The following is a 22,158-nucleotide window of genomic DNA, read 5'->3' as shown; positions in this document are numbered from 1 at the left end:
AGCTGCATCAACTCAAGTGAGTGAATTTCTTTTAAATATCGAAAAAAAAGGTGAAGAGCTACGAACTACTTTTATATCGGAATGTGCATCTGACTCCAATAGGTTTGGAAAAACCATAAAAAAGACACCGATACACAATTTTTCAAGTCTACTTATGAAGAAGAAGTCGGTAAAAATTGGAGGTAAGCATCAAGAGATCAAGCTACAGCGAGATTTATTTGGGCGTTTGTTGGGAATTTCTATGGACCATCAAATTGATGTTTTAAGAGTTTTATCGTATCCCATAACTCCTGTACCTCTTGCTCTATGTCATCTAGATGGTGGTTTTTGTAAGACTGACAAATCTGTACTTGTAAAATGTCTTGTACCAAATGTTGATCAAGAACCACCACGCAATACAGATGTGTTTATAATTGGTGGATTTTTCATTCTTCATTCAATGAAAGAAGTTCCTAAAACATTCGGGAGTATTTCAAAAAAATTTCTTCAAATGATAACAAAATATTCTGCCCGACGTATTGATGTTATCTTCGACCAATATTTTTATCCATCAATAAAAGATAGTGAAAGATTTCTACGGCATGAAGCATCTTTGATTGACTACACAATTTCTGGGCCTGATCAGGTGCGACCATCAGATTTTTCAAAAGAATTGAAAAACACCAATTTTAAGGAAGCTATTGTTGAATTTTTTATAAAGCATTGGTCTACTGAGGAAGTAAAATCATTTTTGGGTAACCGACAGATTTATTTAAATTTTCGGAATTGTCAATTGTATCAAGTTGTTGATGATACAGTAGAATCGAGTGTTGTGGAAGATTTATGTTGTACTTCACATGAAGAAGCTGATACAAAAATTATCTATCATGCTTCTTATATCGCAGAGCAGACAAACATTGTCATTAGGGCCTCAGATACCGACATTTTAATTCTAATGATTGGTAATATGTCACATTTAAAGAACCCTCGTTCTAATATTTGGATGCTCAGTGGAACAGGAAATAATGAAAGATACATTGACATCAAAAAAATTTATAGAGAACTTGGTGAACTATTAGCTAAAAGTTTAATCGGTTTCCATGCATTTACTGGATGCGACTTTAATCCAGCATTCTTTAACAAAGGGAAAAGAAGACCCTTTACTTTACTGAAGAAAAATTCTGGATTTCAACAAGCATTTGCTACACTTGGTGAAGATAATTTAACAGAAAATCAACTACAACAGCTATTTAACACTATTCAAGAGTTCACCTGCCAGCTATACAATGCCAAAAAATCTACTGATGTAGACGATGCCAGGTTTCAGATGTTTGTTAGAAACTATAAAGCCTCAGACATCAATGAAAATTTTCAGAAGAAAATTCAAAATTTTGACGCAAGCTCAATACCACCATGTAAGACTGAGCTTTACCAACAATTTTTGAGGGCCCACTACATTTCTTCTCTGTGGAGAAATGCTTCCAAATTACAACCGACAACTTTAGACCCATTGAAGTATGGTTGGGATGAGCAAGACAACGCATATACCTTCAAATGGTTCGAAGGTGACCAACTTCCATCTTTTGTGGGTGACTTAATCACCAAAGTTTCTGGTAAGTTTATAAAAATATATCCTTTCTAGAATATTTTCCGATCAATTTATTTATATTTTACGACTAACGTTTTATTTTTGCAGAGTCTGACGCATTAGATGATGAGGACGAGCTACCTAACGACCAACATGACTCCGATGACGATGATGATAACGACGATGATGATGAATGATGATTAAGATGTATATACTTATATCAATATATATTTTAAAGTATGCATGATTTATTTTTAAACTTTTTTAACAATTTTGTATTTATGTTGACGAAATGAAATGAAAAAATTGAAATGAGACATTTTATCATTTTTTTTATTACCATTTTACCTTATTATTTATTGTTCATCCTTAAATATATACTTTTTATCATTTAAATAATGAAATATAATATATATAATAAAAAAAAATTTTAATTTTTCCAAATACTCTCATAAAGTGACTCAAAAGTTAATTATATTGATGTAAATTAACGAATATAATACATATACATCTGACCGGGCTGTCGCTGGGATTTTGTTAATTATTGAGATTTATACGCGATGTAGACGTCTGCCGTGATATATATAAGTTTTTTAGACTGTAATTAATAAAATACATCAATAGCAGATCTGGTCAAATACTTTCAAAATTTGACTTTTTTTTGAAATTTCAAAATTGTCTGCCACAAAGAAATCGGCGTGATAATAGTCTGCCAATGTTATTTTCCGATAATAATAATAATATATTTTATAATTTCAAAACGGCAGACGTGGTCAAATGGATTCAAAATTGGTTAAAAATTAATACCTGTGTTACCTGCGCACTAGCCGCGTCCACCACTTTAGGCTTAGTGAGTCCCCATTCCATGTAGGGTAGGTATAGGGGCCTCAATACACCAAAATCAGGTTTGGTCAAATACATACAGGCTACCTGTATGTATTCACTGGCTCTTAGACTATACCAAAAGTTAAACGATTATAACTAAATAACCCCTTTGGAGTATTAATATTTGTTCATTTCTTTGACTCATTGTCTAACTCAATCTGCTGATATGCTTGAGAAAGATCAATTTTTGAAAACTCCGCCTTGTAGTTTAGAAAATAATTCCTCAATACGGGGCAATGGGTATTTATCAATTAACAATACAGGATTAAGAGTAATATAACGGAGGGCCCCCATTAGAAATTATATACAACCGTATTGTTTCTGTTTTTAAATTAAAAGTCACTTCTACCTCAATAAATCCCAAAGGATGAATACTTGAACCATCATAACTTGCCAAAGTTTTGCTGGTTCGATAAACAATGAACTTATGCAAATGTTTTTCTCTAAATTGTTTAGAAATTACAGAGACCCAGGCCCCTGTGTCCAATTGAAAAGTAAACAGTTGCTTGTTTATTGTTATTTCAATTGTGATTTTATCATTTGAAGCAGATAAATTAAAAATGTGATCAAACTTACTGTTTTCACCATCAGATGATAAATCAGAATTATTATTATCTAAAAAATAATTACCCCTCTTAAGTTTTTTCTGGCAAATATTGGCTAAGTGGCCTTACTTCTGGACAATTTTTCAACCAAAAAAAAAAAAAAAATAATATACGCGTTTCCGTTTTACCTCGTCGCCAACTGTAATGTCTTATTAGAGTTGAGAAAAAGTACCACGAGTGAAAACTCACTAACTTTATTAATTAAAAAAGAAACAATTCGAAATTAATATTACAATGTGTTCAATCTGACAACCGTGTATTCGATGTTAACAGTTCAACGATTCGAAAAGAAGAGAGAGGCGAACTCCTACTACAATAAGGAAACCGTACATGCATACAATAAAAAATAACTCTTAAACGTCTGCGTTAAATATTCGAAATATCGTATTAAGAAGTAATAAGGGTTGCCTATGCTTATTGGAACAAATTTAATATTTAATGTGGGATACATTACAAAATCAAAGTAAACTTTTTTTGGGCTAAACTTACAACTTACAAGCGTTCAATTCTACAAAAAAAAGTTACTCTTCTTTGATTCGTGTAACTCAATCGGTTATCGAGTTATTTACTTCTAAAAAGTTCAATAAATTCTAATTTTTTCATAAGAAAAATTTATTATTCCTTAAATATGTAACAATATCAAATTTGTAAACAAAAATAAAAAACTTAAAGCAAATGCTCAAAATGCCCACCATTTACTTCAATGCACTTTATGATCCGCTTTCGTAAAGATCTCCTAATATCAAATAATCCTTATCGCAGTTGTGGAGGAGAAGTAATTTTTTAATTTTTTTTTGTAAACTAATGCCTTCATTTGAGACCAAATTATATATATATATATATATATATATATATATATATATATATATATATTCAAGCGACGTAATATTAATATAATTTCTTATTCAAGATGTTGTTTTTTAAGGTTTTCTTGAAACTCCTTGAAATTATAAAAGTCCGTTGTAGTCTGCTAGCCAAAGTCCTAGAACAGTCGTCGCCAACCTCTCAATGTGTTGAGCTATTTTGATAATTTTGGAATAAACTGCGAGCTACCCACTCGGAAGCCACGTAACGCAACGTAAATTAAATAATCCACAGTTAATTTATCATTATATGTATTTATTTTATTATTTAATTGAAAAATAAAAATGCATGTTCAATGAGAAGGCTGACACTCAGACTCATCGATAATTTTTTTAATGTTTGCAGTATAATTTGATGCAGCCATTCGAATACCATTATCCAAATGTTCATCTGTCAGTCGATTGCGATATTTGTTCTTAATAAACTTCATCTTGAAAAAAGAAGATTCACAAAAATAGGTTGAACTGAATAACGCTTTCACTTTCGAGGCAACACGGCATAGAACTGAATATTTGTCTTTACTTACAAAAGGCCAGATACATTTGGTACTTGAGACTAACGATTTTAAGACTAAATCATTTTGAAACTCAATTACTTCCATTTTTGTTGCAGCGATGTCTTCGCCAAAGTTCTGCGTAACACAAGTTGGATATCAATTTCCATAAATATATATATATATATATATATATATATATATATATATATATATATATATATATATATATATATATATATATATATATATATAAATATTCGAGTATACATTTATATGCTCTTTTGAGTACTGCATGAAAAAGTTATTAGAATTTTTTTCTGCACTTTTGAGCTATGAAATTTTGAATGAGTTCTTCAAAATCTATTGTTCTAAACAATTCACTTTCTTTTTTCAATCTAGCCAGTGCTGACAATATTCCATCTGCCATGTTTGCGCGATGAAGATCTTTAACTCTTTTTAAAGTTGAAAATGATCGCTCTGCTTCACAGTTACCGATAGGTATTGTAACATATATACGATAAGCTATAGAGGTATTGGGAAATACATCAATCATATTGAATTTTACCATCCAATTTAAAATTTTCACAGGATTTAGACTTGTGTTTTCTTTGGTGTAAAGTGGATCGCTGCTTCTTTTTACTAGAGGAATAAATTGTTTAAGCTCATCTGAAAAATTATCGTTCAAGTCACTCGAATAAGTTTTCACTAAAAATTTCCTTCTCATCGATAATATCATCTTTCATCAGATGCAGCTTTAAAAGAAACTCAAACGTATTTACTATATGCGAATAAGCTTCATTCCTCTTCTCTAATTCAACAGTGAGTTTGTCAATGAGAACATACGTATGAATACGAAATTTATCAGCCCCTGTTAAAGTTTCAATTGTGGTGGATCCATCGGGTAGCTCCTTCGTTATTTTTCTTTTTTTGGCGTCTGCATATTCTGCAATCACAAAATCACTAAGGTTTTTTGCTTCCTCTTTAAAATTTAAAAAATTATTACGTAAATCTTTTACAAAATCTGCCAGAGATAGAAGCATATTATTTGCCGTGCACAAGTCTAACTCTACTTTTTGGATATATTTGCTGACACTATCAAATCTATTTAGAACAGAATTCCAAAATACAGTCATAAAGGCATTTTCCAACACCGTCGATTTTTTTTGCTAGTGTACGGGCTTCTTGGCGCACATCAGCCTTTTGTGATTCATCTTCACTTATGGTGACAAGTGCTTGATAAATACCTTTATAGTTTTGTTTCAAATCTTTTGCAGCGTCGCTACGACGTGACCACCGAGTCGTAGACAAGCTTTGCAAATGAGCCTTACACACTGCCATTAGAATTTCCCATCGCTGCGTAGAACAAGTGAAAAAAGTATAAAATCTTTGAAGTAAGCCAAAAAAATTATGGCTTGAATACATTCCTCTACACTACATTCACCAACTAAATTGAGAGAATGTCCGATACACGGAACGTAGAAAGCTAGCGCGTTCAATTCTTTTATATGAGCTTGTAATCCTTGGTATTTTCTTGACATATTCCGAGCATTATCGTATGATTGAGCTCTACAATCATTTATTAACAAGTCGTGTTTTCTAAATAAACTCAGTAATTCATGTTTCAAAGATATACCCGTATGGCTGTGAATAGGAATAAAACAAAAAAACCTTTCGAACACATGAGAATTTAAATAATAGCGAAATATAACTGATAACTGGTCTACATGCGAAACATCAGGTGTTGAGTCTACAATCAATCCCCAGTATTTAGCATCTTTCATTTCACTTTTTATGCGTTCTAATAAAACATCACCCATCAAAGTAATAAACTCATCACAAACAGTTTTCGAAAGATAAGAAACATTCCCTTTGCCTTTATTACCATAATTTTCTATATGCAGGCGTAAAAAAAGATCGAACTGAGCAATCAATTCTAAAGCTCCAAGATAGTTTCCGTTGTGAGGCGAATCAAAATGTTCATCCGTACCGCGGAAACCAAGACCTCTTTCGCCAAGAAAACGAATAGTTGCTACGACTCTTCTCAAAACTTCTGCCCAATATTTTACCTCTTGTTGCATTGCATTTATCATATTTTTATCGACGTGTTCTTTTTTTTGCATATATTGAAGATATTCATTCATGCAATGTCTATGCTCTTTGCTGTTTTCATGACTCTATGGTTTCCGCAGTTTTCTTCCAGTTGCAAAATCCAAACTTCACAAACACATTAGTGCGATTAGACTTATTAGCAAATAACTTGCACACATAATAAAATATTGTACCAGTCGATTCGGAGTACATAATCCACTTTCGTTATACCTTTTCTCCATTTTCGAGAGTCATAAAAAATGTTTGGAAGAAAAATATCTAATTTGTTGAGCATAATCTCGCTTCGATGCAAGATATTCTTCATTTTTATTTTGAAAAAAAAATGTATCCTTTGTCTATATAATTCTGACGATCCCTATTAGTGAAAAAAATTGGCCACAAAGCAGGATCCTTGTGTACGACGGCTTCATCTAGAAAAAAAACAACAATTGCAATAGTTTCTCTCATTACATTTACTCATTCAAAATTAGGAACAATCTTCAAAGCCTCATGACCTTGTGTACAATTATAGATATTGAAGATTGACATTTATAGTAATCATAATTATTAAGGAATAATTTAACAATGTACCTAACAATATTTCATTTTTTACTTCTTGTAATTCAAGCCTTTGATTTTTTTCATCATGTTCAACTGTTAAATCTTTATTATCGTGCCCGCTGTGAGGAGCATAATTTAGAGTATTGTCATTTGTTATATCACACAAAACATTATCTGTCGTCACTGGCACTGACACATTTTCTTCAAGATTATCTGAAGAATAACTTGCTCCAGCATTTTCATTTTGCAATTGTTCGTCATTCTCATTATTTTCTTTTTGTTGGTCTAATTCGCTTGAAAAATAATTATTTATCTTTGGTAATTCTATCTATCAACTTCACACAACACAAGAAAATATTGCATGTCGAACGCTTACAGGGAGATGAACAACTCACAACTGACATCTCCGCTGTGTTGAGTACGCACGAGCACGTGAGTGCAAGCTTTTGTTTTTCCGCGAAACGAGAACAAATGCCGGGACCTGCACGCGCGACGCCGCCGTGCGGGTGCTTCCATAGGCGGCGCGCACGCTCTCCTGCGAATTACACGTTTCAAAAACAAATACAGTTTTCGCATATGATTGCTTATTTGTTTTTTTTTATGATAAAGATTATATTAGATACGATCAAGAGTTAGGGTGCATAGGCTAAAAAGTTAGATGGAATCCATTTTTTTTGTAAAACAAAATTTTAAAAATAATATCAATACGTTAGATTTGTGGTATCGAACCCTCTTGGACCTGGGGCCCGGGGCTATAACCCCTCAAGCCCCTAGCTTAATCCGGCTCTGCACCGCAACGTTGCCGCTGTTTGTGTTTAATATTATGACAATTAGATTTTTTTGTGGAATTAAAATCGTTGTGAGAGCTATTAGAATTGCCTAGGCGAGCTACCGGTAGCTCGCGATCGACAGGTTGGCGACCACTGTCCTAGAAACATATTTGAAAAGGGGATATAAGTAGAGGTGAACGAGATTATGAGGACGCTAAATTTCAACAGAATCAAATATGTCATTAATAGTAAGTTTTTGAACAAGAAATTATATTCACCTTTTGCGTTTTAGACTAAGTTTTCATTTTAACCTAAGAACTTGACTTTACCAATTTTTTCTTTCCTGGTAGATACTTATAATCAACCATTGATTAGATAAATAATAATTAGAATCCAAATCACTCGACTCAAACCCAGAATGTCTTTTAATCAATTCCAGAAAACAAATTATCCTCATGAAATATTTCGTTATTTTCAAACATTTTTTAACTCTAAAAATCCACATCTTCAAGTATGTTTTGAAATGATTCACAAATGAGACAAGTTATAAAAGGTAGTATCCATTTATCTGAATTTTATTTTTCTTAACGAAAAATTCGTTTTTGAAAAATATATTTATTAAAGCAATTACAAGTTTATTGTTAGAGTTCTGAACAGAGAATGAATTATATAAAATGAATTTACAAGAAAGTAAGATTTATCTACATATATTGTTAAGTAACAATTTCTCCGAAAGTATAATGTTTCTGCTGCGCTTTTAAGTTTTCTTGATAAGCCGCGTACGTAACTCCTCCCTCCTTAAGTCTCGAAAAGTATGGATTGACTTTTCGATTTTTGGGCCCTTTCCAGGTTTCCTCGACTTTTTTCTTTTGTGGGTTTTCTACATACTAAAATTTTTTATTTGAATTTGAACAAGACATCTGCTATTAAAATAATGAATATTATCGCTAAAAGGCTTTCGATTGTTGTTGTATGACTCTGTGTATTGGAAATTTCTTGAATCGGCTTCAATTTTCTTGACAATTCGTTGATTTGGAAAAGATAATCGAAATTGAGATTTGTTATATTTTTCGTAGTGTTTTGAAGTTGACAATTTGTTTGTTTCTAATTTAGGCAGGACAATTGGTTTACCGTAACTGATTTTGTCGTCACTGATGTATCGTTGATTATTGATACATAGTTCACAATTTTTTGGGATTTTGACAAGTGATGGTTCTTCTATTTCAAGGTATTGATCGGATTGACATTTTGAAAGTATTTTTTCTTGTTGAATCGGCGATATCAAGACTTCTTTTGCTCTTTGAATGATTGTTTCTTCGATATTGACTTCTAGAATTTGGCAATCATTGAGATTGTCCCTTCAAGTAGACTAGGGGTGCAATTATCCCTTTTGAACAAAATTTTGACGTCAATAGTAGGTATCTTCGAGTGGTGGACATTCTTCTTTTTCTGGTTGGGTTTCATTTTGCGTTCGTGCCAGGTAAGGGAATTTAGGAGTGTACATTTTATTATTTTGGATTATGGGAAAAAGGAGGTAGAATTCAAATGTTTCTGAGAGAGATAGGTACGTAGATAGCAAAGACTAATTTCGAATCATTGATTGATACTTGAGTTCCAAGAAATTGATAAGATGTTAAAATGTTAGATAATTTAGGAATTTGTTTTTCTGAATATAGTTTTCCTAAATGTTGAATTATGTCTAGTATCTCGTAACTAGAAGTTATAGACGTATGTACAGAATTAAGTTTCGAAAATACAACTGCATGCTCAATATTATCTATAAACGTTATTGTTGACTTACAGTCTAAATCAATCTGATACAACATACATTGAAACGTTAGATAATAGTTGCAAATCATTATTAAAGTTTGCTTGATTTTTATTTAAAGTTTTTATTTTATTTATGAGTTTCTTATAAAGAGAAATTTGAAGGCTAGTTTCATGGATAATGTTCTTTTGATTTTGTTGTAATAAAGTAATTGCGTTATCGTATTTTATTTCGTCATCTGAATCGAGGTTTCCAAATAGCCATTTGTATATTTTACTAACGCCATTTAGTAAGCCTCTTCGATTTCTGATATGAGGATTCAAATTTTCGAATTTTTTCTTTATAATGTTGCTCAAATATCCGGTTCTTATTAACATGTTTTGTGCTAAAGCGTGATAGGATATAGTGTTTGTAGTGGTTACAGTTGTAATATACTATTTTTTATGTAATTGAAATGCGTAACTAGACTATCTATTTTCTTAATAAGTTAGCTTAAATCTATGTTTACTATACACTAATCCAGGGCTTCTTAAACTTTTTTATATAACGACCCCCTTCAAGCTTAGGAAATTTTAAACGACCCCCTCCTGCATATAATGAAATATATATTAACCGTAGATGTAGATGTAATATCGCACTATTTTACAATGTAAATAAAATAAGGATTAAAGAATACGTACCCATTCATTTCACATATATATAATTGGAAACGTTGACGGGATATCGGTCGTAATAAAACACAATAAATAGAATGACATAAAACTATATATATATATATATATATATATATATATATATATATATATATATATATATATATATATATATATATATATATATATATATATATATATATATATATATATATTTATTCAATAGAAAAAACTTTTGTAACAATTTTTTTATGAGAAGAAAAAATAAACTTTTGTAACAATTTTTTTAATAAAAACATATTAACATCAAACAATATTAATGTGTTTATTTTTACACAAATAATTAAATCTAGGCTCAATTTGAGTTAGTGCAGATCGTAATAAATTTTCAACGTTTATTAAAGTTGAACGGTATTTTGATTTTATGTAAGTTAATGTGGAAAGGGCTGATTCACATAAATATGTTGTACAAAATGGCAGTAATTTTTTCATTGCCATTTCCGATAGTAGGGGATATTCTGATATGATTTCTATGCAAAATTCATGCACAGGCACTTGAGAAAATCTGAGTCGCAAGGTAGTATCTCTTGTTAATTCGGCAAATTCTTCTTGTGCTTTTAAGTTCAAAAAATTAATTTCTTCTATTTCAATTGAAAATGGATTGCAAATCCATTGTTGTGTATCGATATCATTGCGAAAATACCTATGCATGTAAACTTCCATATCCTTCAAATGATTAACTATAATTTTTGTTATAGGAGTATCTTTTTTTGAAATATTGTTACTAATTATATACTCGTCAGTAAATGGAAACATTTCGAGCGATACACTTTCCACTCTGTTCTTCCATATAAGAATTTTTTTAACAAAGGCCTCAAGTTTATTTTTTAACATAAACATATTAACGCATACTCCCTGCATTGATAAATTCATATCATTGATTTTATCAAAAATATCTGCCAAATAGCATAGCTTGAGAAGCCATAAATTATCGTGAAAATAATCGGCCAAATTAGAATTTTGCTCTGTTAGAAATATAAGAACTTCATCTTTTAAAGTTAATAATCGTTTCAAACTTCGACCTTTTGATAGCCACCTAACTTCAGCATGTAGCAATAAACTTGTATAATCCGAATCCATATCAATGCACAAATTTTTAAACAATCGACTATTAAGTACTCGACTTTTAATAAAGTTAATTATTTTGACTGCATCAAAAAACACAGTGTTTAATTCTGGTGCAATTTTTTTAACAAGTGCCTCTCGGTGAATCATACAATGTGTAAATGTAATATGATCATTTCCAGCTTTAACAAATGCTGTAAAACCAAGATCTTGTCCGGTCATTGCTGCAGCACCGTCTGTGCACACACCAACACAATTTTTCCAATTTAATCCTTCTTTTTCAAAAAACTCATTTACTTTTATATATATATATATCTTTTCCACGAGTATGACCTTCCAGAGGACGACAAAACAGTATATCTTCATGAATGCTTCCCTCATAAATATATCTTACAAAAAGTAACAACTGTGCCATTTTTGAAATGTCTGTCGACTCGTCCAGTTGTATTGCAAACTTTGAGCTGTCTTTAAGCCTCACAAGAAGTTGTTGAAATTGATCATTGCTAATGTCTGAAATTCTTTTGGACACAGTGTCATTTGATAATGGAATTTTACTAATTTCAGCACTGGTTTCCATGAACAATTTCAGACATTCTTATAGCTGCAGGTAGTAAAAGTTGCTCTCCAGTAGTAAAAGGCTTTTTCGTTTTTGCTATCAAATACGAAACTGCCAATAGATATTTATCATTCAAAGTAACATACTTCTCCAAAGTGTTCTTTTCTTTATTTGATGTTTGCAAAAGACGCTCAAAATATTCTATTGGCTTTTTTAATAACGTTGCATGTTTAGTATTCAAATGTCGTTGCAGTTTTGACGGTTTCATGCTTTCTGCAGCCAAAACTTCTTTGCAAATTAAGCGCACTGGTTGTTCTTCATTGGTGTGAAAAGAGCAATTGAAGCCATACTGCAAATATGATTCGTCATATTTTCTTTTTTTTGTTTTGCTAGAAGTCGGATTTGAAGCACTGAAACTTGGTTGTGACGGCGTGGCAGACTTATTAGTTGGAATTTTAATTAGCCATTTATCGATGATGGTTAAATAATAACAAATAATTAAACAAAATGTAGTTGAACTTTAACGTAATAATTAAAAACACCAACTGAAAATTACACAGTAAATACACACATGTCACTACGAAGACAAAGCTGAGTCCAAACTGAAGTACAAACAGAAAAATAACTACACACGAATCTTTACCAGTGCAATGACAACAAATTATGATCAGATCAACCCCGACGCATGGCGTGTTCAAAGTGTGCAGCGCACAAAGGCACCGTATCACAAAGACGCCGAAAAAGAAGCTTTCATTTAATTTTTTTTATTATTCTTTTATAAAAATAATATGCCGATTCGCCTAGCCTAGCTTGATTATGCTTCCGTATTGTATGTGTAAGCTGTAAGGCGACGCGGCGTCTGGGTACTTATAATCACTAAGTTATCTTGCAAACACTGACGCCGGCGGCCAGACATCAATGTCGAACGTTCAGTTGAAAATCTTTTAAATGCTACTTCCATATTTTCATTTATAGGCACTACATAACAGTTTTGCATTGCCACTTTTTTCAAAAAATAGTTATAATAAAACTACAAAAGTATTTTGTATGATTTTTATTTGTATTTATATTTGTACGTAGTGTGTATACTAATTTTAAAATTTTATTTATAAGTATCAAATCTTTGCGACCCTTTTTCAGTAGTCTCGCGACCCCCCTGGGGGTCGCGACCCACAGTTTAAGAAGCTCTGCACTAATCTAGCGTTTCCTAATTGGATAAGAAGAAGAAAGTTTTGAATTTTCGTAACCTGTATTTCTTCTACACCACAGGTCGCTTGAAAGACGCGAAGAATCAGGTAAAGCATCAGGATTCGCGTCCTCGTCGACATCCTGTAACAATTTCCGACCATTACTTCTTAGTTTTCGGACAATATTTTTATGATACTTACCTTTATCGATTTTAACCAGAATACCTTTATCTTTGATTATTTTAGTTTGTTTAAATTTCGGGAGTTTCTTATTTCTTAATTTAGTTTTTACCAGTCCCGCCCGGAGGATTTCTGGGGCCCGGGGCAAAAGCTGTCTCGGACCGAGACAGCTTTTGCCCCGGGCTCTCCGAGACTCTCGGTGGGCCCTGTTTACATTTGGGTCTGATAGTGCTGGGGAGGGGGTGGGGATCATTCTGCGAAAAAGAAATTTTTTTGCCAATTGATTTTTTATTTTTTTAGTCGCATAATTATCGAAATTTCATTACTCCAATGAATCATAATCAAAATCGAACATATTTCAAATAATGTTTTAACTTAAAGGTTGCTATTAATAAGCACCTATTTTTTTGTACTTTATTAGTTACTAGGTTTTCATTGAAATTTACATTTTTGTCTCTATATATCTCGAGCGCTGACTAGAATTATTTCATTTCATTGAGAAAGCAACTCTATTGATATATATATATATATATATATATATATATATATATATATATATATATATATATATATATATATATCTTCTAAATGAGAAATCGAAAACATCCCCTGATGAGGTCACAATCAGCGTTCGAAATATATACGGAAAACAATGTTTAATTTAATTATTAAAAGATTGCAAAGTACAACTTAGAGAAGAACAACCACAAAATTTTAAGGTCTGTAAATATTTAAAAGCTGCTTATTTTCAAAGAAACATATACAGACCAAAACATAAATTTTTAATTATTGGTGTTATTTTTTATTCTAGATTAAATCTATACAAATATATTAATAAATTGAAAAAATTAGTGGAAAAGTTAGTGCCAGAACCGGGAATTGCCGAAATTAAATATAATATATAATATTTAAATATATTTTAATTAAAATATAAATTTTTAGATTTGATTAAAAATTCAAAGGGTGAATAACATAATACATATAAGTTTAAAGTAGAATTTTATTTACAGCAAAAATAATGATAAAAGAAGCAAAACAAATTCAAATTAATATACACTGCATTTATCTATAATTTGACTTTTCTTGCCTTTAATCTGGCAAAATCCTCTATCACTTCATCAAAACTTATTTTTCTTACTATGTCATGTTCAATACTTAATATCATTAAGTGGTTAAGTCTATCTTCTCCCATTGCAGATCTCAGCCTGTTTTTTATGAGCGACATTTTGCTGAAGGCTCTCTCACCAGAAACTGAAACTGGTATTACAGCTAGTAATCGTAAGCAGGTGCAAATTTGCGGTAATATGTGTTCAAGGCCTTTTTGGTAAATGTTGTTCAAAATATCAACTGCACAGTTCAAGTTTCCTTCTCCTGAGTTGATCACGCCATCTTTAAGTAGCTTAAAGTAAATGGTCAATTCATTTGCTAACTCATCCTTTGTAAGATCTCGTGGGTATCCGTTGACCAGATCTTCTGCTACACCATCAACATAGAGTTGATTAAGTTGTAACGTGTTTTCGGTAGGAGATATGATCGGTGTGAATACATCAGACAATTCTTTCATCTTCTCAGTTATTGATTTTATTTCCAAAGAGAGCAAATCTATGGACGGCAAAAAAACTTCCACTTTGAACCGATCTGTCACGTTGAAGCTATGGTCAGGTACCTCCGAATCATCAAAAAACGTTTTCTTTTTTCTCCCTCTTGTCGGCTTAAATTCAGGCGATATTAGGAAGGTCGACGCAATTGACTTGGACTCTTCCAAAAACTTATCCCAACTACTCCTTATAGTTGCAATGTCCGAAATTAAGCCTTCCATTATTTTTGCAGAGTCCTTTACGGTAATCTTTGAATTTTGTAAGACTTTATTCCTTTCATCAATCACTTTCAAAGTTTTATACCAAATTTTGGTAAATAAAACAAATTCAAACGAGTTCATCCATGTAATCAAGGCATCAACGTCAGCCTGCGTTTCTGGTGGTAAGTTCGTTTCATCTGATATGCTGACCAAAGCATGAATAATGTCTTGATACCTTTTAGTGAGGGGACGAATCGCATCAACTCTAGCACTCCACCTTGTGGTTGAAACTGAATGGAGGGACACTCCGGTAGTTGTTTGCAAAATCTTCCATCTACTAGGACTCATTGAAAAAGTTTTGTACAACTTTTGAACGTTGCCGAAATATGACTTAACTTCTGTGCTCACTTCCATAGCGTGAACGCCACAGAGATTTAAGGAGTGTGCGCCACATGGAGAAAAGTAGGCGTGAGGGTTATCATTAAGGATTCTCGTTTTGACCCCCTTAAACTTTCCTGACATGTTCGAGGCATTGTCGTAGGCTTGGCCTCTGCATAACTGAAGATCTAAATGAGAATCTTTCAAAACAATCTTGATCTTGTTCGCTATGGCCTCTCCTGTTTTTGATCAAAGTGAGACAGCTGGAGAAATCTATAAACACCCCATAAACCGTCGTTTCGACTGATGTATCTTATCACGAAAACTAGTTGTTCTTTGTGGGAAATATCGGGTGTTCCATCAACAATTATACTAAAGTATAGTGATTCTTGAACTTCCCGGATAATACTTGATTTCACTTTATCCCCACAGACTTTCAACAATTCATTTTGGGTACTAGAATCGTCTCAGCTTCTCCACGATTATACAGATCCGGCACTAAACATTGAGAAGTGGATGGAGATGGGTCCCCTAGTCGGTCAGTCAACAGATTTGCATTCGGTAGTAAAAAACAGTCAAGCGTTCTTTTCCCTCATTCTTCTGCAGCTTTCTTCGCAATAATTTTTTTCCTCTTTTCGGCACCAGAAGGGTAATTTCGCTTCATTTTAAAGATTAGCACCTAAAAATGAATAACACCAGTTTGTGAGCAACTTGTGGCGAAGTAATACGTGAGTGCTGATAATAGGATATAAAAGATATAACTGAAAGCCAGGGAGCCAGGCTCTACTAAAGAAGTCTATAAATAATTAAAAAAATTAATAATAAAAAAAAGTGTGGAAACAAAAGGCAGAGTTTCAATCAATTACCTTTCGAAAGTAATACCGATTCTAATAAATTTAGTCAAAACCAGAATACAGTAAAACATCGCTTATTCTAAATGATTGAGAAGAAAAAGCTAGTGTGACGATGCTCAAAAAGAGGTTTGGTCAAGATCTTTAATAATGAACAATTGGTTTCTTAAAGACATTGAAAAAAATCCAAATAATCTATAATAGTATGGGAAACAAATACGCAAAATCCAGGAATCGATCAATTGGACGGCATTATGCAGAGACCTATTAACCAACAAGGACATCAATTATAAATAAATGGAATTAAACATTTTCATTTGAATTTACATAACATTCAATTAATTTAGATTAAAATTTGTTTTCTTTGAGAAATTTGACTAGAAAAAACAAGTTGAGAAGACGGTTTAAAGACGCAATATTCACTTTTCTTTGTAGGGCGAACATTTAGAAACTAAGCTGTACCTTTTGTAGGCTTAAAAAAACAAAAAAATAAACGGTTGAAAGAAAAAAAATCATTTCGCAAAATGAATAAACTGTGACAGTTTGACTGGATCCAAGTAAAATATGATTAATTATAATTTATAATATTAGTCTCAAACCATCTTTTCGCAAGTAAAATACGTTCCGGTAACTATACACAAAATATTAAATCTAATTGAAATTGAAAGAGAAATTCACTCAACTGAAATTATAATACGTATAGGTAAGTACTCGCACAATAAATTCCCGTCAGCTGAGGATTAAACACTGCACACTACACAAACTGCCTGGTACTACTGACTAGTATTTGTTTAATGTTTACTGAGTGTTTAAAGTGGGGATGTTATTAACCGGCTATTTTGTATAAAATTCTGAGAGCTCGATACCTGGATGCAGAAAACCGGAAACTAAGTTTCGTGAAAATCCGAAGCCAAAGGCTCTTTATGTTAAAGCCGACTCTCAATAACTCAAACTTCGATAATTTGAAATTTTTGATAAATCAATGTCTTCATCTGGTAGCTTTGGTAAATCGAAAAAATGCCGTGTTTGATACTTTCAATAACTTCATATGATTATCGTAATTAGATGGGGAGAGAACCTTCAATAAATCGAACTAGGCCCCTTCCCTATAATTGGCATTTTTCCTAGAATGTTTTCATTCATTTTCCGAGTTATGATTACCTCCTAAGCCTTTTTACTTTATCTTCGAAATTTTCTCTAGTTTGTCACGATGAGTGAAAGCAACAAATACGTTATAACAGAACATAATATAATGTTATTCAACAAAATATTAGTTTTCTATCACTCCACATATAAAGTATTGTAATTTTAAATATTAACTTCAAATTTGCATCATCAGCTTTTAAACAATAGAGAATTTAAATTTATATTATAAACATCCAATAAATTGATTAAAAAAAAATAATAATAATTTTTCCTTTGATTCGGGGGCCCCTCAGCATGGGGGGCCCGGGCCAAAGTGCCCCATCTGTCCCCCCCTGTGGGCGGCCCTGGTTTTTACGCAGTCGGTTTTTTGTTTTGAATATACTAAAGGTTCGATTTCGTATAAGCGTTTACTGATTTCTTTATGATTCTTAACGTATTGAGATATAACTAAATGATTATTCAGGTCAAACGGGTCATGATTGTTTTTATGACCTTTTATAATTTCGAAAGGCTTGAGTTTTGTTACAGTATAAATTGAATTGTTATAACTAAGAACGTGTGTTTCATTATTTGATCCGGTATAAAATTTTTATTATCTTCCTGTATACATCGATAATGTTCTACAATAGTGGTTCTTAATCTTTTTAAGCCGTGACCCAAATTTGAGAAATATGTTCATGCCGCGACCCAAAAAAAAGTCAAAATTTTTTCATTGTTTTATTTTAGATCGTATTTTTCAAAAATCTTCAATTCTACGATGATGATTTTTTTTAACTTAATAATCAAGTGTTTTTAATAATTTTTATTGACCAAATTAAAATATATTTATAACTCGTTTGAATGCTTGTCAAGGAGCATATCTATAACTTGTTCCGGTAATTGTTTTTGATTACACACAGAGCCGCAAAACCAGCCTCACACATATATGTTGTTGAAAAGGGCAATAATACTTTTAGGGCTTCTTTAACAATTATTGGCTTTTCGGTTTTAAATTTTAACCAGAAAGCACATAAAGATTCAGTGTTTTTGTAGAAATTGTATCGAAGTACTTGGTCACTTTGTATTTCTATTAATTGTTCTTGAAATTGATGAATATTAACAAATTCATTGTGCAAAGCACATCAAAATTAAATGGCATTCGAACCGAATTATATTTGACATCGTCTGCAGGGAAATATCGATCAAAGTCTGCTATTAATTTTTCTAAATGATTAATAATAATTTTCTTTATTTCAAAATCTGTGATATCAATATTATTGTCTTCAACAAGTAAATTAAGATTCGGGAATGAAGCAAGTTTCTTTACTTCAACCTTATTTCTCAATAATTTGAGTTTATTTTTAAAATAATAGTCTTGCATAGACGTATTTAGATTATTTATTTCAAATAAAATATCCGACAAATAAGCAACTTGAGTAATCCACTTCAACTCGGAGAATTTAGAAGCTAATGGGTGTTTCTTTTCTCTCAAAAAAAATTCGACTTCTGTTTATTTTCTATCCATCTTTACTTACATCTGTCGTTACCTTCAGTTGAATACTATATAAACCAACAATTTTTATAGCAGACATAAGTAGATTATTAATTTCAAATGACGTATCATTAATTCGTAAACGAATTGTATCATTTGATAATGGTATCTTTTGTAATTTGTTTGACTTTCATCTCCGCACATGATACGTGCCATGTCAATGGCAGCAGGTTTTATAAGTTATTCAGCAATATTATGGGGTTTCTTTTGTCTTGCAATATGCCAAGCCATATAAAAAGAAGCAAGTGTAGCTTGTTTGGCAGTATTTATAAAACCATTACTACTTGGTGCATCCAAACGCTGTCGTTTTAAATGGGCTTCTTTTCTTTCGAAGAAAGTACGATCTTTTCCCTCAAAGGAAAAATTTTTATGTTTTGCATCAAAATGTCTTTTTTTCATTGTTTGTTCAGTTTGATCGATTAATTACTTAATATTTCACTGCACAACTGCACTGTAAAACCTAATTCTAAAAATGCTTCCTTGTATTGACGTTTTGCCAATATTAGGGTGATTACAATTTTACAATTCTTACATCTTGATCACTATTAATAAGACAAAATTTGTTTCTAAAATACTTGTATTGACGTTTCACTGTTATTAAAAGTTTCAGTGTTATTCACAGCACAATACGCAGAAACGAGTTTTTGACAGAGAGCTTACTGAGTCTGCGCGCACGCAAAGCAATGGCGTGCGTATTACCAACACCTCCTAGGAGAGAAAGCCTCACTTCCGGAAGGCCATTCGCGAAGAGCGGTAAAACCGAAACATTGTATTAGGGAATAACTCTTCTAGGAGGTTTTGATATTACTTATTATTTGGTGTATTACTAACTTTTTTGGTTCGACTCAGCGCGACCCAAGAAATATGCTTCGCGACCCATAGGTTAAGAACCTCTGAATCTAAAATACTTTAATGAAATCGTTCCACTGGCGAATTGGAATTGCTATTTTTCGCTGAGGTATGATGCAATTCTATATGGTGAAATTTGCAAAAGTCTTCTAAATCGAAATTCTTAAATTCAGAACTACTATCTGTTATTATTTTTTGAGGTAGTCCATGGTGAGTTATGAAATTTAGTAAAGAGTCTACTGTGGAAAATCCTGTAACATTTACTATGAGGTAAGCTTGTCCATAACGCGAAAAAGAATTAATTACTGTTAAATAAATTTTATTTTATTTGCAATTTTAAAAACATTCATATGTATCGTATTTATGTTTTAAGCATGTATCACAGTTATTGATAAAATTTTCTATATCTTCGATCATTTTTGGCCAGTAATATCTACAACTAAGAGATGATTTAACTTCGTTTATGACCCTATGACCTGATATATATATATATATATATATATATATATATATATATATATATATATATATATATATATATGATGATATTTAATTTTTAACTTTTTGTAATTGCTCTTCATTTGTTTGAATATCTATTAATGATTTGATACACATTGTAAATTTAAATGCAGAATTCTTAAACATATTTTGTGCAGTTACAATAAATATTCTCGATAAGGGTTCGTTCTGGAAATTAAGTGCATAATTTTTTCTGGGGTCAATATATTCTCTGATGAATATGAAGGTTATTATATTATTTGTCAATGTCAATTACCGGTAATGTAATGTATAGACGAATATTTTCGAATACTTTGTCTCTTTTTACCTTAAAAGTATTTATTTGACCATTAGTAAGATATAATTGATTTTTATACATATTTAATGGTTTTACGGTAATTGGAATTGATAGAATAGGGTTTACAACAGATGTATGTACTGTTTCAACGTCTTCGTTATTGTTAGGATTGGGTTCTTCTATTATAAGTATTATTGGTAAATCATTGCTTACGAGATTTCCTATATTTGAATCGTTTTGGTTAGATTTATTTAAATCTAAGATATTTGTAAGATCTAAATTATCTATATTTGGGAGAGTACTGGAATCAATTCTTTCAAATTCTTCATTCATTATTTCATCGATGTCACTTAAATTGACATCCATGGACGCAGTTTCTAATGCATTTATATCAGGATATGGAGATAATGCATCAGCTGCTTTGTTACTTTTACCTTTCAAATATTTTATATCGTACTCAAATTCCTCAAGTTTAAGGCGCCAACGTACGAGGCGTGAGTTGGGCTCTTTTAATGACATGAACCATTGCAATGGTTTATAATCTGAAAAAATTGTGAATTTTTGAACAAATAAATACGGTCGAAAATATTTACACGACCAGACTATCGAAAGTAACTCTTTCTCGATTGTAGAATAATTTATTTCTGCGGAATTAAGTGTTCTACTAGCATAACAAATAGGATGATTATTCTGAGATAGAATAGCACCTATGGCATATTTAGAAGCGTCAGTTGTTAATTCGAAAGGCTTACTGAAATCGGGATACGCAAGGACTGGTTCTGAAATTAAAATGTTTTTACAAGTATAGAAGCAATTAATAAATTCTTCTGTGTGTTTAATTATGTGATCTTTCTTTAGACCTATCGTCATTGGCTTCGTAATTTGAGCAAAATTTTTATAGTACTTTCTATAGTAACCTACTAGTCCTAAAAAAGATTTAATACCTTTAGCGGTTTTTGGGATAAGGAAAAATTGAATTGCTTTGATTTTATTCGGATTAGGTTTTATCCCTTGAGGAGTTACAACATGACCCAGATAATCTGCTTCCTTGCGAAGAAACACGCACTTGTCTCGTTGTATCTGTTGCGATTCAACATACTGTAAATACCATAATCGTAAGACTTTCACAATTTTATGAATTTTCAGACAATGACAAATGTCGAATGTCCTTTGTACCTTTAAACCCCTAATAAATAACTCTCTCTCCGCAAGAGACCAATCGTTAAATTTCTAAAGTGTCACTAATAACTTTCTCTCAAATAAACACAAAAGCAATTACTATTGAAAACTTTTGAAAACCTTCATTATACTTTTACAAACTATTCCAAGTTCATCTGGTTAACCCTTATACAAACAAAAGAGAAATTTCAAAAAAATCTGTTTGAAAAATATAGATTCTTTTTATTGCTTCACGGCAATTAACACAAAATATTACCACGATATTGGGATACTTTTAACCCCCATTTTAGCCCATATAAATAAAATTTAACATTCATGCACGAGA

The 22,158-nt window shown here is 31.7% G+C and overlaps 1 protein-coding gene across 1 annotated transcript; it reads right to left on the bottom strand.

The window, feature by feature from the left end:
- Positions 1-5,754: 5,754 nt before the first annotated feature.
- Positions 5,755-6,507, bottom strand: LOC130896558 (uncharacterized). Its single transcript, XM_057804738.1, has one exon. It carries the CDS (start codon positions 6,505-6,507, stop codon positions 5,755-5,757), a length of 753 nt encoding a protein of 250 aa, XP_057660721.1.
- Positions 6,508-22,158: the final 15,651 nt, after the last annotated feature.

This window comes from Diorhabda carinulata, chromosome 7 (assembly GCF_026250575.1).
Source record: "Diorhabda carinulata isolate Delta chromosome 7, icDioCari1.1, whole genome shotgun sequence".
NCBI lineage: Eukaryota > Metazoa > Arthropoda > Insecta > Coleoptera > Chrysomelidae > Diorhabda > Diorhabda carinulata.
The sequence above is the reverse complement of the archived record's forward strand: the minus strand, read 5'-3'. Positions and strand labels throughout refer to the sequence as shown.

Excerpts from the sequence above, each read along its gene's own strand:
- LOC130896558 (XM_057804738.1), bottom strand. The coding sequence starts at position 6,507 with ATGATAAATGCAATGCAACAAGAGGTAAAATATTGGGCAGAAGTTTTG.